The 16,324-nt window shown below is 45.3% G+C and overlaps 1 protein-coding gene across 1 annotated transcript in view; it reads left to right on the plus strand.

Annotated features, from left to right (window-relative positions):
• The window catches only part of LOC104166230 (receptor tyrosine-protein kinase erbB-4-like), a gene marked incomplete at its 3' end in the record, with an annotated part of 164,603 nt that overhangs the window by 58,861 nt on the left and 89,418 nt on the right, over positions 1-16,324 (plus strand). Inside the window, exon 2 of the mRNA XM_009706092.1 lies at positions 14,751-14,902. Coding sequence (XP_009704394.1) covers positions 14,751-14,902 — 152 coding nt within the window. The remainder of the gene's footprint in view (positions 1-14,750; positions 14,903-16,324) is intronic.

Consider the following 16,324-nt stretch of genomic DNA (forward strand, 5'->3'; position numbering starts at 1 on the left):
GCACTGAGCTGCTCCGGCCGCCCGTGTTCCCGCATCACTTAAACACGCAGCCGCGGCCAAAGCCCCCGGCACAAGGTTTGGCCGGGATCACATGCTGGGCGCCCTGTGCACCCCGCTGGGACTCCCCCTCCCGCCTCCCTCCTGTTTCCCAGGTTCAGCTGAACCGGATCATCGAGTGGAGCAAGCAAGAGGAAGGTATTAATGAAATGGGGACCCCCAGGAGCAGCCTCCTCTCAGAGGGCTTGCATTGGGAAAATTGCTTCTTGGCCTTTTCCTCTTAATGAGGCTGCTAATAATGTGCCTCTTGCTTTCTGCCCGGTGACGAGGAGCAAGGTGCCTGTCATTCATCTGCCTTTCTCAGTGTTTGTTTATGAAAATAAAATCAGGTGGGGAGGTCTTCAGGTGGAAATGCTGTCATCTTCTTGTGAGAAGCAGGAATATGAAGCTCCTGTGGTCTGTGGGAATATGTCATCCACATCTTCAGAAAAAGCAACCAGCTGTCTGCTGCGTCTTTTCCTTTTGTGCCCCTCGCCTTAGGTTAAGAACCAGAAAACATTATTTTGGCACAGCACTGGGACATGTTATTTTAACAGTGAGCTAATGGTTACCATTTGCAGGATAAAGGTGCATGTAAATGTCCTCTTCAAAGGTCAGGAATAGTCTTGGGAATTTTCCAGTTGAAAAGGATCAGGGAATGTCTTGTGCACAGACAGAAGAAATAAGCCCCAGGGCACAGGCTGTTGGTTGTTCCAGATTGCTCACCTGTAGCCTTGCTGGAGCAAGCAGCATGGAAAGGGAATCCCTTGGAGAAGCATCGCAGGTGGTTGGGGTGAGAGTCTTCTGCACCACGCTCAGTCTTGGAGCAATTTTCTCCTGCTATCCTCTCCATATGCTGCTGGCTGAAGCTTGAATCTGTCCACGGACCCTCCCGGTGCTACCACCGCTGTTCCCGGGGAAGCCCCAGTGATTTACAAGGCATTGCCTTTCCTTCATCCCAACAGATTCCCTGGTATTTTGCTGTTACACGTCCGTTCTTCTGCTGGTAGTGTTTGCGGAAAAATGACCAAATATCAGATAGCAGCCTGAGCTGGGGCCTGGGTAGTCAGTGAAAGGCTTTCTGACTATTTGAAGGGTTAAACCTTTCACCCTGCTCTTCTGGAGTCTCTTGACAACTTCCTCCCAAGACCGCTGTGTTCACCAGAGCCGCCTTGATCTCCAGGGGAGGTCTGGCCAGGGGATTTGGGCACTTCATTCCCCAGGCAAGGTTTGTGCCCATTCTGTATCGCTTTCTTTTTGCTAAAGCATCTTTCTTCGCAGTGTCTGCAGGGGAGACCTGGCTGGCCACCCTGGAGTGGGCATCTCTCTTCTTGCAGGTAAAACAAGAATCAGCCGCCCATGTTTTCTGTATTTCAAGAAAATAGCCACCCAGGCTCCAAAAAGACCAACCCTATTATATATGTGTGCATGTGTGTGTGTGTGTGTATGCGTGTACATGTGTGGGAATAGCTGCACGGGATGTGCTCCCGTGTTGCCCACAGAGATAGCAACAGGGGAAAACCCTCGCGGTGTTACTTGTGATGGTTTTGTGTGACAGCGCGAGCGCAGACGTGCACTCGCTGTCTTTGCTTCCTCCTGCCTTCCCCGATTCCCCGCCAAGGGTGTGCAGTTCTGCCTGAATCCACCGTTAGTAAGAGAGGCAAGCCCCAGTACGGATTCCTCCAGGGATAAACCAGTCCTGCGGTTGCCAAGTGGAGGATTCAAAACTAACGGTGCTTCTGCTCCTAGGATTTACCATTTGCAAGATACTTTATTGCTATCTTGTGACATTTCCCTGCACTTTTATGCTCGTTTATATAACTGTTTTCTTTGATTTACAGGAGGTTTTCTTCATGTATAACAGCGTCATAAATTGTGCAGCCCTGCTTTCAATGGTTATGAATTTGAGATGCTCAGTAAACCGTGGGATGAGAGGAAAGGGCGGAAGCCTTTTGAAGAGGCTTTTGATCACGACCCCAAACAAAATAACCCGTTCTGTCCATACAAATCTGAAGCAAGCATCAAAATTAGTCGGCATAGTCTGTTTCTTGACTAGCTAGCTGCTTGTGGGTTTATTTAGTGCAAAATGTAAGTTATTCGTGTACGATCAAAGGATGCGTGAGGCCAAACCCACACAGTGGTGACATTTGTGTGGTGATCCCTGGGATCCCACAGATCCCAGGTCTGCAGAGGTTTTCAGAGGAGCAACAAATTAATGTTCTTTTCATAAACCTTTCTAGTTCTTTTCTCTTTCTCTTTATAAGCCTGCTTTTTCACATGTTCTTTTTTAGGGCCCTCAAACAAGCTCATATTTCCAAGGAGTGTTCAGCGGCCATCAGAGATCCAAAGCCTATCAAAGCCGCTGGTCAGGCCAGTGAAATAAAGACCTTGAGTTTTGATTTTTGTTGGCATCTTACTTTGTAGAGGAAGAGAAACAACTCATTTAAAAATTGCTTTCTGAGTTCAGCTGTCAGAGAAGCTTTCTGTTGACCTTTACAAATTGATACCGTCACAATCAATGGACAGAAGTTTAAGGGCAGTCTCTGGGGCAGCGGGGCAGAAATAAACCCAAACATTTATAAAACATATGTGGAGTGCATTTTAAAAAGCCCAACAGAAAGAGCAGAAAGTACTAATAGGGAACATATTTGAGCAAACTGATCTATAAAGAATTCTTAATGCACAATTTTGACAAGTACAGTTACTTAGAACTTAATTTTTGGAATGATTTCTGAAAGTGTATGAAACCATAAATAACAAACAAATATACCTTAGGTTAGTGCAGCGCAGCAGTAGGTTGGGCGAGGAAAACAATTAGAGATTTTGCGGTTGCTTTGCCAAATTCGACTGCAGGGGAGGTGCCTTTGAGGAGCAATTTCACAGCAACTTTGACTCCCCCCATGGCCTGTTGCAGCCTGGGACAGTGAAGCGGTTTACAAAGGCTCCGTAGGAACTGCATGAGGAGGGGCAAGTCAGGCTGTGATTTCACTGGCCAGCTTGCTCATTTTTAAAGAATCAGTGAGACAAACTGAGAATTTCATCAAACGCAGACCATGCAGTCCTCACCTCCCAGGTAAAACAGGCAGAAGTTTCAGCACTGCCGGCGTTTGCCCTGAATATACTGCTCATGTACAATGAGGTTATCGATTCGAATGCAAGTCCTGCCTCTGCCCCCTTCGTGCGGATTTAATAGCAGCTTATGGCAACAGCCTTAGTGAGGTTAAAAAGTAGTTCCTTTACTTTCTTAACAACGGGAAAAACATTTCAGTGGTAGAGGTACGGTTTTATGTGGGGTAACGATACCCCAAAATGGCCACTGTGCTGCTGTTCACCAGAGCTGAAGCCCTTAGCGGCCTTGGAAGAATTTATTGGGTGCTCAGGCTTTTATTTAGCTTTTTATTTTTATTATGTTTAATTTAAATTGTGCAATCCAGGACTTGGTTCAAAACAGATGGGTTTGAGAAGGTGGGAGTTCGGTGTTCACTTGCACCTCCGCTCCTGCGGGTGCCTGGCAGCAACGGCATACCCGGCTCAGCAGTCTGCCTGAAGCCCTTCGTGTGAAACCTGTGTCGGCTACAACAGAGGGAGGATCGGCAGAAGATACTAGCAGATGTGGCAGAAGATACTAGCTTAAGACTAGGCTGTATGTTTTTATACATACTGTATCAAAGTAAGGAAGTTCTTGCATAGACTTGAGTTATTGAAAGTTTGGTTTTCCTGCCTGTAAGCTGATACCTGAAAGCACTTGGTTTAATAACATACGGCTTTTATTATTTAGTTGAGCCATGGGCAATTATGAAAATACAACCATCAGTTTAAGGAAGGCTTGTCTAAGAGAGCACTTTAGATTAATTTTTTGACTTGATGACCTTAACGTATGTGACCACCACAGACCCAAGGATGTCATCCCTGTTCCCAGGTCCAGTGTGTTTTGGCTCCAGACAAAGCGAGACGTCCACCCGTGGGCCCGGCCGGCCTCAGCGCAGCCCCTGCCTCTCCCTGCACCTCCCAACGCCGTTCCCCTCATCTGCAGTACTTCCAAGTTTAAATAATTACCATGTCAGCTGTCTTACATGAGCTGAATTCTCCTGTCTGCTTGACAAGGTTATCGTGTTGCTTGAGAGGCTGTTATTTTCATCAATGAAAAATAAACTGCATGCAGTTTCAGCTTAATAGACCTGTGCATATTGGCTAAAATAGAGTAGTTTCTTTAATCACGTTCTCCTGCATTGCGCAGTCACCTTGAAGCACTTGGGCAAAGCAGCTCTGAAATGTTGGGTTTGCTCTTGCCTGGTTGATGAGGATACCCAAGGCCCGGTGTGGTCATCTCAGGTGCTCCCTGTGAGATGCTGGGTTTCTTTATTTCCCAAATGTTTTTCCGGGGACTTCTTGTTTAAGCCCCTCTGCAGTTTTGCCTTGCAGGGTTTGCCAGAATTTGGGGAGGTTGTTTTCTCTGAAGCAGTCCATTTCTTTATGTGTTTAAATTTCATAGTTGTTTTATTAGGTGGTATTTGGGTTATGTGATAATTAGTAATGTAACATGAGAAAAATTTCTGTGGGAGATCTTGGGGAAATACCTTTTTTTTTTCTTTCTTTCTCTCTCTCCTGTGTTGCAAGTGGCTTGTGCTTGCCCTGTAAGGAGGCGGCGGTTGCTGTGTGCTTTAGTGGTGACTAATTACCCGCAGTTACATTAGCAGATATAAAAGCACCTGTCCCACCTACCCTGTCTGAGCTGTATCTTTTATATAAACAGTGCTTAAATACTAGTAAGTAGGATCTGAGGGTTTGTGCACGTTTTGCCAAGTGTATTTTAAATATTGTACCGGCAGTGAGGACTGCAATCCTGTTCCCATCGCAGCGGCTGCCAGCGCTCCCGCTGGATTTCTCGGGCTGAGAATCAGGCAGAAGCTGAATGAATGCGCTCCCTTGTGTGGGCACAAACTCGGTGTGTTTGTACAATGTTAATTAAAATGCATTTAAGTTGAGTGAATGCTTGCGGTATTCAGGGGCCCTCTGGGGAAGGAGGGAAAAAAAGAAAAGCAGGCAGGCAAAGGCCCCCGGCTGTCGTGGAGCTTCCTGGCGGAGCGGCAGGGGAGCGCCCCCCGCCACAGCACCACGGCTATGCTGTCTGCAAGCTCAGCACCCTTGGACCCCAGGAGAATGCTACAGGGGGGAAAGAGCCCTTCATCTTCCCCAGCAAAGCAGCCTGATTTGTGAGCTGGGAAATGATTTGGGGCCAAACCTCACAGCAGATGTTACTGGCATCCTTCACTAAATTAATTTGTGTTGAAGGCACATGGGCAAAAACCCAGTCCAAGTGTCTGGCTCCCACCTGTGCGTGTGTTCACCTGGTGCTTGTGGTTTGTGCTCCGTCATCTCCCCCCTACTCCTGCCCCTGGCATTGAAAAAGCAACCCAAGTCCTTTCCACTGCTGAGACCCATAGCGATTTCCACCACTTTGCCCTGGTAGGGAGCCAGGATACACCATGATGCAGTGATGGAAGGGAACAGGTTGCATGAGTCATTGCTGCTGTGCTGGAGCAGGACTTGGGAAGAGTGAGGGTTGGAAAGTGGGGAGAGCAATATTTGCAAACTCATAGGCCTTCAGCTTGGCCCTTCGCTCTGCATTTCGCTGCCCAAGAACACGTGGCCTTGTATTACTCATGATCATTTATCTGCGGACCTATTAGTCTCAGAAAGCATTGGTGGTGGTCTATACTTTGGTACTGTAGAGAAGGATTTTGGTTCTTGGCATTAAGAGTTAGATTCACAAGCTTAATTTTGGGTGCTGCACTCAACTGGCCGAACTGGAGACTAGTGCAGGAATAGGCGGTCTGTAACGGTCTTCACCAACAACAGGGAGAGCGATTCCTCCGCATGATGGTTCAGAGCAACAGCAACATTGGCGTGGACTAACTTGCACTCTGGAGTGGTATTTAATTTCCTAGGGGAGGAAACAGGTCTGTTGGAAAAGGGGTGCTGGTGGTATTCTTGATCATACTGGGAGATCCAGTAAGGAGCCCACAACTGGAAACCTAGTAAAAGAGAAAGGTCCTACCGCTCCTTAGAAGTTGGAGGGCAGAGAAGACCAGCACTGCATTTCAGAGCTATTTGAAAACCTTTTCACTGTCCCAAAATGAGGCCTTATGTGAACTAAGCCATGTGCTGGAAGCAGAGACCACTCCAATATTTCTTAGATAATGTCTATTAATTGCTTGTTTAGGTTATGTACTTCACTGGGAACTAAACTGCAAATGCTGAAGAAATTTCAGTAAAGTTATATTTTGTATCCTGCATCCAGTAAGAAAATCCCACATTCCTCCTAAGCTATCACGCTATATAAGTACCTGTAAAAGAAACCTTTAATTTTAAATGCTTTTCTGTCACAACTTGTGTGCTGGTAATTTGCCAATTTGACCACTGGAGCCAGCAAGCACTTTGTCGGAGCTGGCCTGATGGTGATGATGGTGAGCAGTGCGGGGCCACGTGTCACCTCCGTCCCTCGGGTTCCCCGCCAGCTTGGAGGCTTATCCGCTGCCTCCTCGTCGGAGGGAGCGCTTCCAGATTCACAGCAAGACCTCAAGGAGAGCCAGATGATAGAGCAGATGGCAGATGACTAATTTGGCAAAGTTAGATGAGTGGAAATTGTTTGCTTTAATTGCTTGTCAAGTCCGGTACCTACATTATAGTTAAGAAGCAACTATTTACCCTCAAAATAGAATGAAATGAGGAAAGCGTGCCTACGTGTTGCGTGTCTGTGAAGTGTAGGGAGAAAAAGGGAAGGAGAAGTACCCAGAGAAAATAATTTGGTACAAAGACCTGGGGAGGAAGAACCATTGGTAAAGCTTCTTGTATTAATTTGTGCCTTTTGTTTTTTTGGTTTTTTTTCAGTAGTAGCTGTGTGATATAGGTCCTGCCGTAGTTTTTCCCATTTTGTCCTTTCCAGATGCTGTATCATAATATATATGTGACAAAACAAAGAGAAGCAATACTGGAAATATTGGTATAAAGCAAGCAGATGACAATGGTTTGACATGGTCGGCATGGGCAATTATCCTTGAAATCTTGCAGCATAAATCCAGTCAGTGTTTTGATGCCATTTTTTGGTGGGTATGAACAGGAGTGTTACATTGGTAAAATATGTTCTGTAGCATCCACCAAACAGATTTTGGTGAGCTCGGTGCAAGGAGAGGGTGCCATCAGCTCAGGAAGGTGTTACCACACCTGGCTAATCCTTCTTGATGAAGTTACAATCACTGTCAGTCTTTACTGTGCCTATTTGTGTTCCTGTTCATAAAATTGGGAAGAGCTTCCCTTTGTAGGTGGCATCTGATCAGCCTCTACTGGAGGTGGGACCACCCCGATAACACACATCCTTGCAACTTTTCTGGGAGTGCTGGAAAGCTTTTACAATGGCATGTGAAATGATATTTGGGAGTTTCGCGAGCAAGGTTCAGGCAATTTTTGATCCCTGGTGCTATCAACCCAGGAACCTCTTCTCCATGCAAAGAGAAGAAAGGCTATTAAAGTGTTTCAGAGCGTTCTTTTAGCATTGCAGATTAAATTTATAGTTGTTTTTTTTTTCATTACTTTATTTAGCAGTTGTGGAGAGCTTAACTTGGAAATCAAAATAAATAATAGCACTCCCAGGCTTATGTTTCTGGGCTGTTTGCACGTTTACATGCAGGTAGAAGGGATTAAAGCCATGATGGTGTGGCTCACAGCTGCAAGCTTGTACTGTGTCACCTCATCCCGGTGACACCCTGATGGACTGAACGGTGGCTGGATGGCAAGGCTGAGCTTCTCTCATGGCAACGTGGCTGTCCAGGGGTTTGTGGCAGTTGGGTTGATTGCATGCAACTGGATTTAAGTGGGATGATAATTTTCTAGGGTAGAGCAGACCTCACGGAAGGAAAACGCTTGTGCCAGCTGAGCTTTTAATTAGGAGTACAGAGAAAATTATGCTGTCCTTCATTACAGTCTCTTACCCAGGCGAAGCAAGCCGCTAATTTTAAAACACTCTTCAAAACCACTGGGTTTACAGGAAAACGGCTAGTGACCTCAAGGAGCGTTACATCTGTAAGACTGTAAGTGCAGACAGTCCCGCCCTTCATTAGAACGTGCCTAATTGCAAGAAAATTCAGGGCTTTTGCAGCTTATTCAAGGCGAGCTGTAAAATAATAATGAAAGGATTAAAAGTGTGTTTACCCCTTCTTCTGTGTGCGTACATGACACGGTGCCCAGGCTGTTGCTGCGAGAGGGGAACATAATGAAATGAATGGGGACTGCTGTGGCATTGCTGCTAATTAGTTGCTCCTTAAGGGGCTTGAGTATTTGCCCCCATCTGGGGGTCTTAACAAATTGCCACAAGTGTTTGCAATTATTAATAAACAGTTATGTTAGCTGCCTTTCAAGAAACCCGAATGATGGTGCTGTCTGTAAAAACACAGCTAATTAAGTAAGTAAGTAAGTGGGAAGTACAGGAAAACTGTGTTAGAGATGCAGACTGTCGTTGGATTCGTCCTGTCTGGGATGAAGGAACACGTGATTCTCTTTTCATAACACCCTCCTGAAACTAGTGAGTCCGAGAGTTTAAGTCTCCTCTTATGTCTTTGGCCCACTTGACAAGTCAATGCACCGGCGGAGGTTGTGCTGCGTTCAGGTGGAGGCTGGCGCGGGGCAAACGCGCTGCTCTCCTGCATCCTCCCCAAACTGATAATAGTAAATGTTTTATGATTCAAAAGAATGTATCCAGATGCTCCAGATAACTCCCTTGGAGATGGCAATGAGGAAACCTTGTCACTGCTTGGTCTGAATGTGATTTGGGAGAGGAGTGAGACGCCGGCATTTCAGGTGGGAGCGACTGTGCCGGAGATGATGGGATTCAGTCTTGTAGAGTGACTCCAAGTGTAGGCAAATCTGGAGAGGGGTTGAATAAGAAATTAAATAAGTTGATCTCCTTCCAAAAGTTAGTTCATCTGTTGAGCTGGGAGGATTATAAAATCCATTAGTATTACAAGAAACAGAGCTAAAAGGAATCAAATATGATTTCTTAATTTAATATATAGATTTATCATCAACAGAGCAGAGCAAAATAATGGCCTAAAAAGCGGAAGCTAAAGGACATTTTAAAATGTCTCCATTATTTGCTACCTTTGAGTGAGCATCTGAATGATTTGGCTTTGTTATGAAAAAAATGTCAATGGGAAATTAATTTCCAAGTCATGTGCATGAATATTGATGGAAAAACGTAGATTCAATTCAATACAGGCGATTATTACTGCTGTAATTGGGGCCATTAAGAGCTGAAGCTCTTCTCTGTCACTTTAGGTAGCTGGGAATAAGTAAACAACTGAACGTGAAATGTGAATGTGTGAGTAATGCCTGAAATCCACTTTTGTGATGGCCAAGCAGCGCTCTGCCCCAGCGGCCAGCCAAAATCACCCACGTTTGGGGTGTAGATGAGAAGTGGCCACGGGCTGGCAGCCTGGGTGGTCCCCATCACCGCTGGGTTGGGGCTTCCCAGGCGGGAAGGTGCACGTCCTTCAGCTGCGGGATAGCGTTAGTGGTGGGCGTCTCTGGACACGTACCCACGCACGCTCTGCGAGGGTTGTTGCCAGAACGTGGAAAGAGAGGGCATGGCCAAATGTGTGTTGATGGAGAGATGGGTTTGAGAGCTTTGTGGCATGCTGGTAACCTGGTACTACAGACTGTCAGTCAACGGCTCACTGGGGTTTCCGTTGGGGAAGACGTAAGGGGACGTCAGATTTTCCTGGGCGTGCATTGAAACCACGCTGAAGGGTTTCCCTCACTGAGACACCTCTGTAAGGCCTTCTGAGCAAGTCGGGAGCGTACGTGCTCAGAGATGCTCAACAGTGAGAGAAGCTGCAGACTGGAGGCACATCTTAAGCTGCTACTTTTTTGACCTCTGTTGGAGGCAGGGGAATTAGTGTTTTTTATTAACCAGGAGAGGTTCTGCTGCAGGGCCTGCTTTTAGCTCGCAATCTTTATTTACTTGCCACTCCTTGCTTTCTGGGGCTATATAAAACAACGTGTCTAACAACATACAACAAAGTACTTTGAAGAGAGTTTATGAAATAAACATCATGGGGGTTTTGCATGGCATGACAAGGAAATACATTTTGTTGTGCTCATGTTTATGCCTATACATGGCTGGAGCATCCCTGAAAATATGTATTATTTTGGCACTTAATTTTAAAGAGCTGCTACAACACATAGATGCCTGTTGCTGTTCAAGAGCTGAGCAGGAGGGTGAGGGGGATATGTTTGTGCTCTGTGTCGAGCTCGGGGACAGAGGGACTGGGGACCCCGTGTAACCCCTGCTCAGCTCCCACCTCTCACGTGGTTACTTTAGTGCTTAACTATTTCGGCAAATGAAACCCAGAACGATTATTTTTGCCCTGGAGGAGCTGGGAATTGTCTGCTGTGACTCAAAAGTTAACTTACCGTTAACTGGTAGGTCACTGTGTGTGCTCTCTGGCCTGTGTCCCTCCCCGGTTTGGCTCCCTGGCGTGTGTGGGCAAGCAGGAGCACACATACATGGCAGCAGCATTTCTCCCCCATGGCAGGAATGGCTTTTTACCCCATTAGTTGTATTTTGCCTTAAAAACCCCACCGACAGCGTACCTCATCTCTCTGTTGTAAAGGACTCCCTGTGAAGGATGGAGGTGCTGTCCCAGCTCTATCCTCCTGTAAGTGACGATTGATCTAATCTGCTTTTCTTAAATATGTTCACACTTCTCTTTTGTGTTTTGAGTCTGGCATAATTATTAGGTGCATCAAACGTATATGTTTAAAACCTGTGCTGTAAAGCTGAGGCACAGAGAGATTAATGGCTGCTTATAATAACAGATTGTTAACAATCCATGCTTATACCCACATTTGCTTTGGGCCTTCTACTCGTTCTGTAGATCGGGGCTCTCTCCCGCTCCAAGTCCTGTTTTTGCATCGGCTGCGCTGCTGGTTGGGTACCCATGGCAAAAAAAAAAATCTGCACTGCTGCACCCCCGACTGATGTAGAATACTCTCACTTTTGGTATATGACTTGATTTAAGGCTATCTGTAACCAATTTCTTCTTCTTGTTGAGGGGAGATGACCTGTCAGGACAGTACAGAGCTGCAAAAGACAAGCCAGACCATGCAACGGTTGGGAGGATTGATGCTGGGCAGTGACTTTCCCTGGTTTCCCAAATTTTGTGGCAGAGCAGGCTGGGAGGAGCGGGGTTGCACGGGCCTTTTGCCACGTTTCAGGCAGGCAGCAGAGACCCAGGTGTGAGCTGGAACAAGGAGATGTTTTGTGTAAGAGAGGACCAGAGGAGATTTCTTTTTTTAAGACAGAAATCAAATGCTTGGGATTATGATGAGATAAATTTAAAGGAACAACATGATTTCTTCTTGCTTTTAAGATTTTATTCATCTGAAAGAATTGATTTCCATAGCAATATCAAAAGTTACTGCAATGGTTTGGTTGTACAAAATTAATCTCACTCAAACTTGCAGTCCCGGTTTACATCTGGGCTGGCTTTACCGCTGTTGAATCCTCTTGCAAGAGCGGACTTCAGGTGTTCTGCCTCCTTACAACAACAAATGGCTAAATTAGCTTTCAGGAAACGTTTAATGGGGGTGAAACATGAAACATCAGCGTTGCAGTATATAGCTTTATTAGCTGAGCTGCTGGAATTGTTTTCTGAGCTATGTTGATCCTTAGCACCGATTGCGAAATGGAACAGAAATTATTTATTAGGCCTCAGTAGCCTTAAGACAGAATAATACTTATTTGACTGGAAACACAGTCAATCTTGTTATAGATGCTGCTGCGTTTAAGGAAGAAGCAAAGAAACTGATTTTGTAATTGGTAGCAAACATTTTTAGACATCTTCTGGCAGGGACAGGCGTGAATCTCCGTGAAGGGTGGAGATGCATGTATGTCAGATCTCGAGGTTGTTCCAAATAAAATTCTAAATAGGAGCTAGGACAAGGCTTTGTATTTCAAAAAGAAAGATGTGCCATCCCCTAGCAGCAGTGGTTAATCCTTCCAGGTGTTCAGTCCAGCAGAGCTACATCAGGTCCTGGTGGAACTTTTCTATCCTGGGAATTCCCAAAAATGGCTATTAAAAATATAAATAAAATCTTGTTTAGATATGCTTTACCCTTAAGTGGTAAGGTTTTACGGGAGAAATTTCAAAATGGGAATGTTTGTGCTTTAAATTAAGCCTTGAAATCAGGTGATAGTTTTTATGTTAAAACCTGAGCAAACCAACCAGTTTTGGTTTTCTGCAACACAATATAATGAATATATGTCAAATATTTCAAGTGTTTAAACTTAGCAAGGACTTTGAAATTTTACTTATACCAGAAAGTCACAGAAAGAAATAAAAAAATTACGTCCCTTACAGTATTTCCTCTGGTAACTAGACCAAATGTGTATTTGGAAAAGCAGTCCTATGTAGTGCCTCTTCAGCTTGGGTCCATGCTCTTTAGCTACTGGAAACACAAAACCTGAAAATGATCTGATTAAAACCTTGGTGCTGTGCGTGGCTCGCAATGAAACCAGCCCCTGCTGTGCCTCCCCGGTGAGGAGTTCCCCTTCAGGAGGCACAGAGTTCTGCTGCCGTTCTTAGGGCAGAGGGAGTTTCCTTGGGAGAAAACTTTGAGCAGTTTGTGGGTTTCTGGCTGCTTCCCTGTCGTGGTTTCAGAGTTAATTTTCTTCCTAGTAGCTGGTACCGTGCTGTGGTTTGGATTTAGGGTGAGAATAACGTTGGTAGCACAGGGATGTTTTAGTTGTTGCTGAGCAGGGCTTACCCTCAGTCAAGGACTTTTCAGTTTCCCGTGCTCTGCCAGCAAGGAGGGGCACAAGGAGCTGGGAGGGAGCACGGCCCGGACAGCTGACCCCAACCAGCCCAAGGGATATTCCATACCATAGGGCGGCATGGCCAGTATAGAAACTGGGGGAGTTGACTGGGAGGGGCCGATAGCTGCTCAGGGATGGGCTGGGCATCGGTCAGCGGGTGGTGAGCGATTGTGTTGTGCAACACTTGTCTTTCTTGGGTTTTATTCCTCTGTCTCTCTCTTTTTGTTATCTGCCTTTTCATTATTATTATTGTTATAGCTTACTTTATTTCAGTTACTAAACTGTTCTTATCTCAGCCCATGGGTTTTACCTTTTTCTGATTCTCCTCCCCATCCCACTGGGGTGGGGAGTGAGCAAAGGGCTGCGTGGTACTTAGTTGCCAGCTGGGGTTAAACCACAACACTCCTGAAGCCCTTTGCCAAGGGGCTGCTGAAGCTCAAATTGCCCTGGCGCAAGAGCAGTTTGCTTTGCAGCAGAGGGACCACAGCAGTGAATAGAGATGAGAATTGTTCCCATTTCTGTTTTATAAAAAAAAAAAAAAGAGAGGAGGGGATGTAGTAAGTAAACAGTCAATAATAGCAGTACTCAAAAACCTAATTACTTTTCATATTTATAAAAAGGACCTACATCATTCAAAAGAGCATATTTTAACCAATTTTACTGATTATGCCTCCAGACATGGAGAGTTTTGTTTATATTGATCTAATCCAGGAATGAGAATGGCTCCAGAAAGGCGATTCTGGTGTAGCTCATGTTTTGCATAATATAATGTCCATTTCAAAAGTTTGGATATATTCAGATTAATTTGCTCACAGATAAGAACAGCCCACAAGCTGTTGGTAAAGAGGAAAAGCAAGTGCAGACAAAAAAAGCCCCCAAAAGCCCAGCCCCACACTTGACCATTTATGTAGCGTTGCTGTCCTGGCAGGCTGACAGCTGCATGAAAAACTGCTGTTGTAAAATGCTGCTTCTCTATTTCTTTCTCGCATTCATTTTTGTCATTGCTTGATGCACAGCAAGCTAATAGACTGAGCCGAGCTGTTATTCTACAGTAGCTTTGACCTGAACTTCAAAATTTAGAACAGGGTGGTGTAATATTAAAAGGCATCTTCTGAAAACTAACTGTATTTAGGATGGTGTTTCCTAACTCAGCTGACACATCTCCACTGTACGTTCAGTCTGGTGACTTGTGGAAAGACGATGTGTTTTTTGCTATTGGCTTTCTCTTCTTTAATTGCATAAAGCTGGGAAAAGTTGAGGTCTTAAGAAAAGTGATGGGGAAAACAATGTTGGGTATAAGCCTTCTGGTCAGGTGGCTCTTGGCTTGGCCAACCCGCCGTTCTGAGCATCAGCTGAATAGGGAAAATGTTGGACTACCCAGGTCAGCTTGGATGCACAAGTCTCTCCAGCCTTACGTCCTTTAGTCGGTGATTGGCACACCTCTGTTCAGCATCCGATTCTGTCATTGGAAGAACTAGTAGGGACTTTGCCGAGACATGGGTTTCGCCCTTTAAGTGCTGGGGTCAACTATTTTTGCATTTTCCCTGTATTTCTGCATTTTCAGCCTTTTTGCATTTGACGGTAAATCCCAGCACTTCATCCCGTATGGTGAGATGTGTTTAAATTGCCAAAAGGATCATGAACCGTATTTGTACCTTCCTATCTCTGCTGCTAATATTCAAGTAACTTGTGCTGAGGTTTTTTTGCAGGACTCAGTCTTGTGAATAATTCAGGATTTTTGTTGCAATTACCTGTAGCTCTGTATACAAACTTTATTTCCTTTTCTGCCTCTGTGCCCCTCTTCCATGCTCATCCTGATTGTTTGTCCCATGGTTTCTTGCAGTGTGTGCCGGCACTGAGAACAAGCTGAGCTCCCTCTCTGACCTGGAGCAGCAGTATCGGGCCTTGCGCAAGTACTATGAGAACTGCGAGGTAGTTATGGGCAACCTGGAAATCACCAGCATTGAACACAACCGAGACCTCTCCTTCCTGCGGGTAAGCAATCTTCTTTTTTCCTTCTCTCCATCTTCCGTGTTTAGGGGAGTATCTACAGGTGCTGGGCTGGAGAAGGGCAGGTCTCTTTCCCAACAGCTCCACTACAGTCTGACAGGATAACATCATAAATGTGCAGAGAAGAGGAGCAGTGTCATTGCTGTGACAGATGCTTTGAATATGCATCATTTAGATTTATCCAGGACTTGGGGGAGAAAGCCATGTCACCGCGCAGAAAGGTGACGCCTTGCAGGTCTGTCTCAATGTGTGTTGCCAGCAGGTACGGAGCAGTTAAGGTAGCGTTTATGAAGGTCAGAGAATCACGCAGATAAGCACTGGAGGCTTGGAGAAGCTAGTGCTAATAAAATGCTATATATGGACTGATTGATAGATAAGGAAGGGAAGAACTCTGGGCAACGTTTATAGAGCATTTAAGAAAAAAAAAAGATGATTGCTGAATGAACATAAAACCCTCTTCGTGTACGAGACAAGAGTTATAAGCCTAGTTGACTCTCCGGCATCCAGGGGAAATCTGTGATAGATGAAGGCTGTCCTGCCACGGTGGAGCCTGGGTTGTGGGCTCCCTCAGCCCTCCTTACATCAAAGTTTGACTAAATATCATGCTTTTGGGTTTGTGAAGGAACATTTCAATGTGGTTTGTACGTTCCCTGTTAAAGTGCTAGCAGCCACAAGGAGGGAAAGGTGAATGCCAAATTAAAAGAGTTTAAACCCATCGTTATTTGGCGTTTCAAAACTAATTATGTTTGAAGAAATATCCCGGTAAAGGAGTGATCCAGTGCACTCAGGTGGGCATCTGAGGATGCTGCAGATGCTGTGGCTGCAACATAGAAGAAACTGTTATGTAGGTATGAGGGCCAGGGTAGAAAAGGCAGACCGTGGCCATGTGGTTGCGGTGTGTGCTGATTATACTCCCCAACAGAAGAAGCCAAGGTATGGCACAGATAAGGGTTTACACTGCTCATATCATATGGTATTGCTTGTATTTGCTTCTGTGAAATGCTAATGTCATGTTTCAAGATGCGTGTCTGTATGTAACTGGCATTTTCATAAAAAGCACGTGTGGGGAGCGGTGAAGTTTAAATCTGGCAGCAGGAAGAGAGCAGTAGGAGTCAGCCCCAGCAGGTTGTGTTACACTCAGTCGTTTGGTTTGCTGGGTCTCGGGTGAACCTGGTGCTCAATTTCAGTTTGTAAAAATGTGAACTTTCCATTACGGGTTCTAACAAAGGCAAAGCTGATTCTCCAACAACATGTTTAGCTTTGCTTTATGTTAAATTTGTAGGGATTTCATAAGATTTCCGCTCTATTTGTTGGCCTATATTTACTTAAAGCGTACACCAGGCTGCTAAAAGATCTGCAAGCAAAATTCAGCTACCAGATATGTTTGAAGTAAAGTTTGGGGTGCTA

The sequence above is a fragment of the Cariama cristata genome, unplaced genomic scaffold (assembly GCF_000690535.1).
Source record: "Cariama cristata isolate BGI_N322 unplaced genomic scaffold, ASM69053v1 scaffold7588, whole genome shotgun sequence".
Taxonomy (NCBI): Eukaryota; Metazoa; Chordata; class Aves; order Cariamiformes; family Cariamidae; genus Cariama; species Cariama cristata.